At 37.6% G+C, this 14,229-nt stretch overlaps 1 protein-coding gene across 1 annotated transcript; it reads left to right on the forward strand.

Annotated features, from left to right (window-relative positions):
* Positions 1-3,933: 3,933 nt before the first annotated feature.
* KCTD18 (potassium channel tetramerization domain containing 18) lies at positions 3,934-9,862 on the forward strand (the record flags this gene model as incomplete). Its single annotated transcript, XM_082483501.1, has 6 exons — positions 3,934-4,090; positions 5,359-5,570; positions 6,473-6,666; positions 7,794-7,888; positions 8,336-8,438; positions 9,123-9,862. 6 exons carry the CDS (start codon positions 3,934-3,936, stop codon positions 9,655-9,657), a joined length of 1,296 nt encoding a protein of 431 aa, XP_082339627.1. The 3' UTR covers positions 9,658-9,862.
* Positions 9,863-14,229: the final 4,367 nt, after the last annotated feature.

Consider the following 14,229-nt stretch of genomic DNA (forward strand, 5'->3'; position numbering starts at 1 on the left):
TAAGAACACATTTTCCTCTAATCACACCCTTTCTTGCACAAGCTTGGTGAGAATTCATTTCTTAATGCCTCTTCCCCTCTGTCAAATTTGACTGAAATTAGAGAACTGAAACAGAAATATATGGAGGATGAGTGCATAAGCCTTTGGAAATGAGTGAAAAACAAAATGAGTGAAAAAAAAAGTGCCAGTACTCATTTCCCAAGAACACGCGGCTCGAAAGGCAGTTTGCTCATGCAAGCTGGTTATGCTACATGCTTCTATACCAAGCACCTGCTGTACTAATCTCAAATAGTAATGATATTTCACATGGTGAAATCTGAGGTCCAAAACTTACTTATTGCATTGTTTGTGTGCATATACATATTTTGACTGAAACCATGTATATTGTTCTGGTTTCCCAATGCAGAAATACACGAAGAAACATTGTTAAGACTTTTGAGGCAAAGCCAAGCAAGATTAAAGGAGAAAACAAGCATGGAAACCTGCAGCTTCATTAAGTGAATGTTTTAGAGTGAGAAAGACGGGAATTTGTAACTTAAAGTATATTGTAACATTTGACAACAGCAACCACGTTTAAGTTGCAATTGCTATGTATGAACTATTCCCAGTGAGTAAAGGACATCACACATTATATCTTTAGTAAAGATACAGTTAAACCAGACACCATTATTCCATAAAAATAATCTATTATACTTATTTTCACTTATTTTATAGAAAACCCAACATCCATGAATTATCAGTCTGAATTGCATTCAGTGGCATGTTGTAACTTGTGTACTTATTTAATTAATTAGATATTAAGCACTAAAGACCTGGCTTCTGGGTACATTCTTAGAGGACTGTTCAGAGAGCACACGAGAGCCATGGTGCTGGACATGCCATTTCCTCTCTTTGATCCAACTGTAGCATGCTTAATTGCTAAAGAAAATGAAACATGAAGTACTTACTGTAGCTTTAACTGCCATTCTAATGCAAATCTACATTAAGATAAAAAGAAGCAAGTTCTAAGCAGTAAGTGATCACTCAGTTACACAATTTCAATCAGAATTGATTATCTCCTTACTAGGGCCAGATGCAACACGATTTGGATGGCTCTCTCCTTTAGCGTCCTGCACTTTACTGAAGCCTGAATTACAACTCTGTGATCCTAAATAGTAACTGAAAATATGTCAGCCTATGAATATTTGGGTATTCTCAAAATCAAAATGTAGTAACAGACCAGAATACGGTGAACTACACAGTTGGAACTGTGGCTGCTCTGTGATTGTTTGTTATGTGCCCTTTGATTTGACCCTTTAGCAACTGACCTTACAGTTGAAGTTTTAAATACAGTAACAAAACACCTTCAAGGGGACATGGTGAGTAAAAAACCAGGATGGTACAAGATGAAAATCAACAGGAATTGTAAATAATGCTAAGGTAAATAGTTTATTTACCTTAGCAAATTAAATACAATGTGGGCCCAATTCTGATATGTGCAGTGTAGAGTTAAACAACTGGATTTCTACTGTACTTCAGATTGCAATTAAAATATATTGTTAACATTTGGGATCTATTTATCTCTTACTATATTTTCTAAACATATAATCATCTCATACCTTCCAGAAAGTTTGAAGAAACCTAGAGTACCCTTAGGGATAGGTTCTTACTGAATGCTATAGCAAAAAAACCCAAAAAACAAAAAAAAAACCAAACAAAACCCCCCTCTTTTTTATTTGCTTACAAATTTAAGTGGGAACTAGACAGAGAAACTTTTTTTTTTTTTTTTTTTTTTTTTTTTTAGAAAATATGGCTGCATCTTAGAACTACTTTTCACGCATAGGGAAATTGTTCATAATGAGGCTGATACATGAGCACAATGAGAATCTAATTTTTTCACCTTTCCATTGTTTATGCATGCATTTTGGTGAGCAAGCGACTATATGTCAGATATAAGCAATTTCTTTTAATATGACACTGTTTCTGCAAGTCTTTGTGAAATAGCTGTATGAGGGCGAAGCACCCTTGCCTGCATTCATCCCTGCTATTTTAGAACAGAATATAATACTTCAGTTGGAAGGGAGTGCATTAATAGTTCGCCCTAAAATATGCATACAAGTCTGAAGCACAAAAAACTCTGCATTTCACAGGCAAGCAACACAAAAGCAAAATAAAAGCTGTGATGACTGCATTCATATATATTAAATAAAACTACTCAGACTGCTGCTGGCACACAAGCTCGCGAGTTGGTCAGCTCAAAGGCACAAGCAGTCATCTCAAAGTCTGCCAGAAAACACTGGCTGACCTGAGGCTAACTTTTAATGCCTTTGCCCCCTATTTTAACCAAAGCCGACCCGTCCATCTCCGGACTCAGAGCACCTACCAGCATCACATCACCCTTGTGAAATCACCTGTGGCAGTGCTGCCACTCAGGACACACAGCCACAAGAAATACCAGTGCCCATTGCTCAGGCTCCGACCTTGGGCCCAAGCCAGGGCCCCAGCCTGGGCTGACCAGAACGGCCCCCAGACCACCGTGAAGTAAAATGGGAGCATTGCAGGTTATAAGAATAACTCTAGCTTAGATATTCTTGAACCTACAGAAAAAAAAAAAAGAAATTGAATCAAAACCCAGTTTGAGTAAACACTGACTTGTAAATAAATAAATAAATTTATCAGGAAAGGTTTATGCCTTACAGAGTAGCCGAGTTTACATGGGTCAGCCTCACTCCAGAGGATGCAGACAGCAAAGCCGTGCCTGAGGGACCCCCTCCGGGCAAAGTGGGGGAGGCAGCAGAGCCGTGGGGGTCCCTACACCCGGCTGACCCGCCATACCCGCGGGTAGGGAAGCCTGGCGGTGCCCCCCGGGAAGGGGGATGGCGCCGCGGGCAGCCCGTGCCGCACAGGCACACGGGCTGCCCCTCTCCTCTCCTCGCTCGGCTCCGGCCCGGCCCTTCCTGCCGCCCGGCCGCCATTTTGCGGAGCCGAGGCAGCCCTTCAGGCGGCCCAGCCAGCTCGAGCTCCAACCCCAGCGAGGCGGCCTTGCCGCGGGAGGCGACGGCGCAGGTAACGCGGGATGGCGGCTGCTCCCGCCCCGCGGCGAGACCCCCTTGCCCACGGGCGGCCCCGGGCAGGGAGCTGAGCCCCTTTCCCCGGGTGGCTGCCGGAGGGGCGGGGTGGGCTTCCCCACTTCTGGCGGAGCAGCGCCCCACGAAAGGGAAGAAGCGCCCCTGCCTGCTGTGGGGGCGGCTGCCCCCCCAGCGAGCTGCTGCGAGTTCATCAGTTAATTTTGGTGCAACAATAGCAGGTGCTCGGGCAAAAGGCGCGTAGTGGGAGTTAGTACTACTCAAAGGACGTGCTCTAAAAAAAAAAAAAAAAACAAAAAACCCAAACAAAAAAACAAACACAAACGTTTTGAAGATTTTGTTCTTGAGCCAATTTTTTTCTGGCTAGGCAGGCCCCCCCCCCCGCTGCAGGGAGCTTAAGGCAGGCACAAGTGTGGCATTAATGACGTGACAGCTTCAACAACTAGTTAAAGCAACTCTAATTAAAAATCACATTTTAAAGCAGCCAAGTTGTTAGTACAAAATTACTGCATTTTTAGTGCATTGAGCTATACTTAAAGCAAGATATCCTAGAGGTCCCTCCAGTGCTGTGCTCACACATACTGACCACGTAATTCTGCTTACCCATTTGTCTCAAAAGAGTAACCTCTGTTTTTCCTAGCAAAGTAAAATACCATAGTTTTTCGTAGTAAAGGTGTAGAATATTTGGCTATTTGCATTAGTATGTCTCCAGAGCTGTTTTCAAAGCTGATTTACAGTATCGTGTAACAAACACATAAGAGCTGAGCTAATGCTTAGATCTTGTATAAAATATGTTGTCTTAACTGGAATTAGATTTACTTTTGTTTGTATCTGTTACAGGTTTGAATAGCTCGTAATTGCAAATGCAATGGAAGAGGGCAAGACTGAAGATGTCCAGGGTATACTACGACTCAATGTGCGAGGATGTTTATACACAGCCAGGCGCGAGTCTTTATGCCGCTTTAAGGATTCAATGCTAGCTTCTATGTTTAGTGGACGCTTTCCTCTGAAAGTGGATGAATCAGGTAGATATGTTCAAGCTGTAAATATGACATTCTGATCAGGGAGTTCTGTGGCAAAACCACGCTTTTATATACATTTATGCACTTTTTAATATATCTCTTTTCCCAATCTGCTGAGCATCAGTTGACTTCTTTAATTCCAGGACATAAAACAATTTGTATGCATGATTTTATACTTACAAGCAATTAATCTGAATTCCACAAGACTACTCATGTTCGCAAACATACATTTTTGTACAGTGCTTATCCCTGCCTTGTCCCAGTCCAAACTGTGGCTTTGGAATGTACTTTTTCAGTATAAATAAGAAAATAGATAAAATTGTTGGCAAAAAAAAGTTGGCAGAGTATATGGTATTTAACTTGGATCCTGTTTATGAACCCCGATATTCTCCGGAGGAATCTCACTCTCTCTGTTCATTACATAAGGAGATTTGGGTCTAATCTTTGTTTCCAAATACTTCATTACCCAGTAAAGATTGCATTTTTCACCACTATGGCTTGATATGAAAACTTGAATAAAACTATTCATGGGTCAAATTTCACACTTGTTTGTGACTTGGAAATCCTGCCAAAGTATGTCCAGTTTAAAGATATGATGGATGGAGAATAGTAATTCCTTGTTGTACGCTTTTGACTTTAAAATATCTGAAATGTTTAACATTTTTATGGGCAGGGCTTTGCTACCATCTTTCAGTTGCAGTGAACAGCTTATTGTATACAGCTGTGTATAGTTTCGTCAGTATCCATAGTGGTCCTTGAGCCCAGTGGGCAAAGGAGAGAAAAAGAAACAAAAAAATACTGTAAAACTTGAGCAATATTCAGGGAAGGTTAGACTAGATGTGTACTGGAGCTGACGTTACCATTAACTCTTTTAAATTGCCTAGATCCAAGATTGAAAAAATTCTGCAATAGCGAGAAAAGATGTATCTGCAGTTAGAATTAGAAATGCATCTAGAATTATATTTTAGCATTTTTAAGTGGAGGGCAGTACAGTTGAGGTTGTATGTTGGCATGGTCCTATGCAGGTTAGTGATTTCACTGAAATCCCAAAGAAATGCTTTGTGCACTAAGAATTTTATCTTCAAATAATAAATATTCCAGGGAAACAGAATAGTAGTTTTAAAAGAATAGAGAAAGTATACATACCCCTCAGTAAGTAAAACTAGTACAGAAGTTTTATGTAAAGGCCTTACTTGATGATTTGGTAGAATGTGACAAGTCTGTCTTCATTTGCTGGAAGCAGCATTTTAAATAATTTTATTTGTTTTCAGGAGCATGTCTAATTGATCGAGATGGAAGCCTGTTTAAATATCTTTTGGATTATCTTCATGGAGAAGTTAGGATTCCTGAAGATGAACAAATTCGAATTGCGCTGCAGGAGGAAGCAGATTATTTTGGCATCCCTTATCCATACAGTCTGTCTGACCATTTGGCCAATGAAATGGAGACGTATTCTTTAAGGTCAAATATAGAGCTTAAAAAGGTCTTGACATTTCTTACATTTTTAAAGATGTACTCTGTAATCCACACCATTCATTAGCATCAGATATTAAAACTACAGCATATGCAAGTTAGCATTTTTTAATCATCACATTAAATCACCAGTAAATTCAGAGTTTTAGGTATAAAAAATGCTAGAGTTGATAATGCAGTCATAGTAATCACCTTTTCTCATCATTGCAATACAGCAACAGTTTAAATTTGACTCTGTTTTACATGCAAGTCTGCTGTAAAACTTGCACAGTAGGAATGACATTGTTCAGTTCCCTATTTGGCTTCATATTTTACTTGCAATTAGATTTGATCCCTTCAAGATGTTTGGCTTTTTTTCAGTTTTACAAATTCATCCTAAAACTTGAAAGATAAAATGTACTTTGCCATTTTTTTAGAACAAGAAAGGAGAAATAAAATTAATATATTATTTAAAATCCAAAGATTTGTCTGTTTTAGAGTATTGTAACTTAAAAGCTAATTCTAATTAACTTGGAAATTAACTCATATTACCATGTATGGCTGTGTTAGTCCTGACAGTCATCTATGTTCTCTTAGTAATCTATTGTTCTGTATATTTCACATTCTCCCTTATTCATTTCCTTTTGAAGAGCATAAAGCGTTTCCAGGCCTTTCAGTTTCTCTTCATACTAGGGATTTGCCATGCCTTTAAGTATTTCTGTTGCTTTTCTGTGAATTTCTCCTAGTTTTACAGTATTCTCTGGTAACATCTGCTAAGAAACACTGCACACATTGTTCTAGATAAACTGCATCCTGGATTTACTTAAGACCTCAGCAGTACTGTTAAGAAAACTTAAATATGAAAGCTTATTCAACTAAAAAGACTGTATTCTTATTAATATTTTAGTATTTTGTGTTCTATGTTTTTTCCAGGCTTTGTTAGATTTCTGCGATTCTTATGATTTAGTTTGTACCAAGCCTACAGTTTGGGTCCTGCACTATCTCAACACTTCTGGAGCAAGCTGCGAAAGTAAAATTATCGGTGTGTATGCCACAAGAGCTGATGGGACTGATGCAATTAATAAGGAGCTAGGAACGAAAATTCATAGTAAAAGCATTTACAAAAGGTACGATGACTGTCAAACACATGAAAGCACTATGAAGTCAGAATGAATGCTCACATATTATAATAATACCTAAATATTATATGTTGCATTATTGTTCTATAAATCTGTGGAAGGAATCAGATTCTTTCCAGCTTCGAAAACAGCTGGCTATTACAATGCTCACATTAAACAAACAAACAAAAAAGATAAAAACTAAGCAAGGAGTACAAGAATTTGAGAGACTGTACAAAAGGTGGCTAGCACACAGTTGCTGTAAGTTCTTATGTTTTACTTGCTATTTTTAAAATGTCTCAACCATTTAAAATTATTTTCTGATTTAGGATGGTATTTACACTAAGTACAGTGAATGAATCCCCATCCAAAAAGAGTTCTAGAAATAATCACGAAGATGGTTGTGATTGATGCAATTGTATTTTGCAGTCTTCTAAGACATTTGAAAGAAATATTTAACACTGAAAAGAACTGGAGATGAAAGGAAATGGGTTTAATTCTTTAAAGGACACATACATCTCTACTACGCTATTAATGTATTTTTATGACAGTAATTGTTAGTTATTGGTAGACCTGTACTTCTGAGTGTCTGGAAGCAATTTGTCTTTCTCTTGGTCCTGCAGTACAGTGTCAGAAGTGTACTTCACTGTGTACCTTTTGAAACATGATTAAGACACAGCTTTTGATGTTTCATCATCTTTATAATTAACGTGCTTATTTTCCTAAATTTAGGCTGGGAACATTAATATTTATTCCAAGAGTATTTGGACACATAGTATCAGGTATCTGTCCTCCTACTGTGTTCTCCCTTTAAATAAATGAGATTTAGAAAATAGATTTTACACCATTAATTGTGTAATTATTCTTTTATGAACATCTATTCTTTCATGAATACCCATTTTTAGCAATAGGTGTTCACAGGCATGCAGATCATAGGAGGATGGCTATTTAGAACCTCTTATACAAATGAAAATGAAATTTAAATAACATTTTCCTTTCTACTTTACCAAACATTTACTATTAAGTGCTTATAGTCAGAATTTGGTAAAAAGAATTATACATTTCATCAGTGTTACATTTTTAAAGACTTAGCTAGATTTACCACATAACTGTTACCTTTAAAACAATATTTCTAGAGAAGCTGGAAATAACGTCCAATACATCTGGAGTTATTACTCAGTAGCTGAGTTGAAAAAGATGATGGATGCTTTCGATGCCTGGGAAGGGAGAGGTAGAGTATTAATTTTTTTTTTTAATTTTATTTCAGTAGTACTACTTCTTTACAGAAAAATAAGAAAAATATTTGCCAGTTAACTATAATAAACACTCTGCATACTTTTTCACTCATTCACTAACATGTTGTAAAATATCCCATAGTAGTGGCCATTTGAAAAAAAAAAAAAGTTTTAAGGAATGTTCCAAGATGATGACATGAGTTGACAAGAATCAATAGGTGTAGTGAGAGCCACCGCATGCAAGGGGTGATAGCCCGCTAGCATTGGGCACTCTGGTGGGAGGCCTAGAAGCGCGTTGGCTGTAAGCAATGTTTGTGTCAGCATAGTTTCAAAGCTGAAATTCTACTTGATAAAATACATGCATTCATTTAGTCAGGTGTATACATGCATAATATTGACTGTGTTCTCTCAGCTCATCAATACAATGTCCCTTTGAAACACAGGTGTCAGCTACTGGAGAGTGCCTCAGGAGCTGATTGAATGTTGGACTCTTGAAGAACGCCCTTTGAAAGGCAGTTTGCATCATATGCCTCCAGTTCATAAAAGGTATGCTGATTTGCATAGGTGGCTTAAAATAAAGCATAAACACAGCACAATTTTATAATTTTGGGTTCTTTGAATAGCTATGAATGTTGAGTTTTTGATGGTTTTTCTATTTACGTTTTTAAAAAATGCATTATAATCAGAGAGCTTAATTGCAGAACTGAAATTGCTAGAAACAAATTACCGTCTTTAGATTGCTGAAACTCTTCTGTTCTACTTCTTTGGACTTTAAAACATGTGGTAAGGAATAATTTTAAAAAGTAGAGAGGAGTGTTAGTTAAATGGACTACTAAAAAAGAAATTTAACTGAAAACTTAAAACATATCAGACCAGTATTTAGATTTTGAATCTAATCTGTAGCATTTTAATATTTTATTTCTACAACTCCACCAGCCTTCTTTCTTGTTGATTTTCACTTAGCAGTTTGTGCACTGTATCTCTTACCATATTTAATGAGTAATATTACTTACACAGGTAGAAAAGATTGCTGGTACTACTCATGTAAAAGCAAGCCTGACTGCAGTGATGAACAGTTAAGAACCATAAATGATACTGTAACACTCAAAAATGAAAAGAACTTCAGAGTTGTGGATGGCTGTAGCAGATTGTCTGTTTTGTAATAATGTTATAAAAAGAATAATTTATGTACATAGCTTGTTTCTTTAATTAAAGTTCTTTGTTTTACAGACGATTAATTGACTTCACTGAAGAGGAAGACTATTTACCATGTAAAGCGGGTCCCAAGCCAATTAGATTCTCAGGTCCCTCAACAAGTACCCGTATCACAGTCAAGAATTCAGCTGCATTAAAGGTAGCTGCTTGCAATGCTTCACGTTCTGCAGTGACTCTTAAACGACCCAATAGTGAAAGTCTGACACCGCACAAAGTAGCTTCTGAAACTGTATCCACAACACACACATTGGTGCCCAGTAATTCCCAGGCTCCCTGTGGAAGGCAGAGTGCTGACAATGGGACACCATGTCAAATGACTTTCAAGATCGCAGTGTCTAGGAAACCCGTAAGCAACCGTGTAGTAAAGCTGAAGCGAACTCCACTTTTTCTTGTGACACCTGCTCAGCTGTCTTCTTCTGTGTCCAGTAAAACAGGCGAACAGGACAGTGCTGCTGTTGAAATTCCTACTACTTCTATAATACTAAACAAGAAAGAACCAGCTGTATTAGCGGAGAGTAATAAGCTGAAGAATGATAAAGTGGATGGATAATGTTTGATTCAGCCTGATAGACTGGATAGCTTTGTATCATTTGGTCAAAGAAGAGATCATCATCTCTTGTGGTCATTTATTCAAAGATTTGGTAGAAAATTATGATGAAAAAGTGCATGAAAAGTATATGGAGAAATTGTTTTAAGTGAACACTGAAGTGCATTTTCTGCTTTATTTCTAAGTATTTTTTAGGTGTTGGGAAGGAAGAAATATAAATTAAAAAAACCCTCACAGAGCATGTGCAGTCTAATGTTACAGTATCTCATGTTTGTATTTCTGTCAGGCTGTACTAGTAGAACTGACCTTTCTAAAGGGAGTAAATGCACAGCATAAGAGACGACTTCTTTATCAACTTTTAACTACATTAGTTAACATTAACTAGAGTGAATGTCCTTAATCTGCATATTTAAAGTGAGGGAAAATAGGTAACAATAAGTAGCTTTTATTAGATACAAGTTTGCCACAAGTGTGCAACATAGAGTACTGCAAAGATTCTGCAAGTTGAATGCACCAACTGGTACTTATGGGGAGGATAAATCACCCTTTTGTTGTTAACAGCAGTTAAAGGAACCACCTTTCCTTGTACACTGTGTGAAAACTCAGCAATACAGGAAGGGAGGAGCATGCCTAGGGAGTAACAAGGCAAGTTTTTCGATACGTGTACCACTTTCCTAACGTGGTGTGATGTGCCACTGGGGTGAGGCTGCTGCAGGCTGCCAGTGCAGCCTTGGCACAGGTCTGAGTTACAATTGGCCTTCTCGTGTCCTCCTGCAGGTCCTTTCAAACGAGGAGGGGACAACCTCAACTTCTGTGCAGCAAAGCAGTGTTAACAGAGGTGTCCTGATTTGAAGAAAGGTAAAAGAACCCCTCCTTCCCCCAGAGCAGGATAGATTTTGAGTAATGATACTGAAATGAAGAGCTGTCAGCACAGGAAAGTCAAATTTGGCTCACTGATTTTAAAAAGGGTCTTTTAGTTGTTCAAATTAGTGAATGAAACCTGGTTTTGTTTTGTGCCCATGCTTGCTTGCAGTGGGGTGCTGGTTTTTTTTTGTTGGTTTTGCTACTATTTTTGCTTTTCCAGCACAACAAATACAGCTGTCCCTAAACATTGAAAAGTCGTATCACATTGCCAAAATGCAATGTTCTTAAAATTCCTGAGACTATTAGAATTACAGCAGGGTTCTTTAAATGTCTTATTTTCTAAATCATTTAGAAGCGATCACATTTTGAGGCTTTTCACCTAACCACAAGGACTTGAAACATCATTTGCACAAGTGAAAACCCCAAATTTTCACGTAGTAACATATTTGTAAGGAGACACTTTGCCATGGACAGTAGTCACTGTAAAGGTATGTTGTAGTCACTGTAAAGGTGTGCAGTACTCTAATTTTCTGCCATTGGTGTGTATCTTGAAGACCAGCTTACCTTTAGAATCTTTAAACTAGTGTTTTTTCTTAAAAAATAAACCTAAAGAGCAACAATCCCAAGGCTCTTCCTATCCCAACAAAAAAGAGTTTCACTGAAGAAAGGGTAAGGCAAAAGTTGTAGAAAGATACTAACAGAATGTAATCTGTTCTTTAGACATGCAATTCATCATTGACACTAAGCTTGTGAAATTTGTTTTCCATAATAATCTGACTAAAAAGCAGTTATTAATACTTACCTTGTGTGACTTCTACTTCACTATTTATTGAATAGCTGAACACTTTACCATGTACCTTTAAATCTTTTTACAATGCTTCCTAAAGCAGAATTCCTTCCTCTTCAACTTTTGAATTTAAAAGGCTTTTATAAACATAGAATCATTTAGGTTGGAAAAGACCCTTAAGATCATCAAGTCCATCAGGCACTGAAGCTCAACATCACACTAAAGCTCACAAGAAGTACGGAATTTTGCGTGTGTACAAGAAAAAAGCTTTGAGAATCATTCTACAGGACTTTCAGAGTTTGCACTAGCTTATTTAATTATTCTGGTAGCACGGTATTTTTTGAGTAACAATCATGTCATTTGCATTACAGTGGCTTTAATGAGTCTTCTCTTTGTCCTGGACATACTGACTTGTGGTTAAAAGGAAAAAAAAAAAAAAAAACAAACAAAAAAGAACTCCCTTTAATTTAAATAGATGAAATGGGAAAGTGGCTGTGGTGGGGAGGTAGAGCAAGATTAATTATTTTTCAAGGGACTTGATTTATTTTTAATTGCATGAGGTGCAAACGTGGCCTTTTAAATTATCTAAGTAGGCACTTTCAGTGTTGTTTTTTTTTTACACCTATGAATCTTTTTAAGCTTCTCTTAACTGGACTGATATTAAACAGTTGAATAGCATTAACCTTCATGGTGACTTTCACTATAAAACCAGCTTTGCCCTTATCTACCCAAAGCCTTTTAAAATGTGGAAGTAAAATAGAATTTCATCTTCTCTCTGGGAGGCCAATAGCTGACAACAAATGAAACTTGCCAGTCCAAGGACTGCTCATCCCTTAACCTTGTTAACAGACTCTGTTTTTTCAGGCCTGGAACAAGAAGTTCTGGAAGTCTGAGTTCCCTGAAGATTGAAATTTCCTCAAAACTGTACCTTCCTAAGTTTCTTGAAAGTCTGCAGTTTTCTTAACATTTCACTTCTCTAACTCAAGTAATGAAGTACCAGCTGATACTGCACTGATAAACTGTGATACACCATACGTACATACTGGATAGTTTGACAGCGGAAACCACTACAGTTTTATAGCTGGGATTAGATGCATTGTCAAGTGGTGTGACAGTGGTTTATCTTTGTAAAATTATCTTTCATTATAGAAGAGATCATGTTCAGAAAAGACCACGGTCATAAAGTTACTCCAATTTAATAATCTAATGATTATTAGTATCTAATAACTGAACTCTACAGGCTGACATATGTACACCAGTGCAGTTTGATGCATTATTTTTTTTCTCACAAATGCTGTCAATTTTCCAGTTGTTTATTTCTCACTTTCACACTGCTGTCTTTCCAAACCATCAATGGTATGGCATCACATGGGTTAAGGAGACAAGAAAAACAGGATTCCAAGTTAAATTTCTAGAAGATTACTCCTCTGTGACTACACATGGGCTTGTGATGCAGAGGGCCTATTATCAGCAAGATTTGATTCAAACAGATGTAATTCTATCTGTATACTTCAGACTATGGAGAACTCATTTGTACTTGATATAAGCAAGCAGACATTATTTCATGTGATAGGCATATGTTACCACTGATCCTCAGGGAGGGTTTTCATCACGCTTGTTTTTAGCTGAACAGCCATGGAAATACCAAAGCTATTTTTTTTTTTTTTCCTTTCTAACTGTTCCACTTATTTCACTAGTGGCTCTTCCAGAGCAGAAAAGTACTCTTTTAAACCAGCTTACATTAAATTGCTTAGGTAATAAACATTATGTAGTTCAAATCTTGCTATGGCTAAAAAGAAATACTAACCTTACCCAGGAATAAGCAGATCTCATCTACTTAGTTCTTCCCAATCCGTGAAGGACAAATTCTCACCCAATAAAAACAGGAGGCCAGTTGTCCCATCAAAAACTCAGGAGTGAAGCTGGCTGTCCCTTAGCTGCAGTTACAGAGTCAAAGTGTGGTTAGAAGTAAAACTCTGTAAATACTCTGTAGTAATAAAGCCCCACAAAAATCTAGATTCATTTTGGGCAACAGCTTTTAATAAAAAATGTTAAGCAGTAGAAACAGGTAAGGCTGATGTTACAGATCTTTGCTGCTTTCTGAGCTTCTTGGGTATCTCCTCTTACAGAATTTCCTTCTTGCCAAAAATATCTGGCTGTTTATACCAGAACTGATCACTCTTGGCTGAAAATTACTTTGCAAATTCATGGGGTGACATAATCAGCTGTGTAGCATGCTCAGAGTTTACATCAAGGATTTGGCCCTTTTCGAAGCTGCCTCTTTCCTATATATCTCTCTTTTCATTCATTCTAGTCTCTGGTACAACATACATGAACACTTTAGTATCGTTTGTTTTAGTAGTTTGCCCTACTGAAATAGCTGTATTGTCTCAAATTTCTGGCAAATTTCTATTATATCCTCACGTGGGTAATTGGCAGTGGTACTGGAACTTGAGACCTCTGGATCCCACGGTACCTCTGCTGTAGTCACAAGTATATGAAGAGGAAGGACATAGCTGATTTATAAAATCTTGATGCAGCTTAGTCACTACATGGGGAAACAGCCTCACAATATGAACTGCCATTCATACAAGCTCAGAGCATGTGTGCCCCTACAACAACAGGGTGCAGGAAAGCATTAAAAGATCAATGTATCCCTTCCAGAATTATTAGTTTCTCCTTCAGGGTGACATTTTCAAACATGTTAAATGATTTTTTTTTTAACCTTTTTTCCAAACATGCCTAAATAGCGTGTTTTCCAAATAGCTTGGCTGTGTTAAGTTACCTTCTCTTTTTAGTTTTCCAACTGCATATACCTGGTCTTTCATTTTGCTGAGTGCTGTCCTTACTCTGAGGTTAATCTTACACAGAAGATAAACAGATCCAACCTGATTTAAAATACTGCCCTTTAAGGTGTGTTTCCA

The sequence above is a fragment of the Vanellus vanellus genome (genome assembly GCF_965231255.1).
Source record: "Vanellus vanellus genome assembly, chromosome: 5".
Taxonomy (NCBI): domain Eukaryota; kingdom Metazoa; phylum Chordata; class Aves; order Charadriiformes; family Charadriidae; genus Vanellus; species Vanellus vanellus.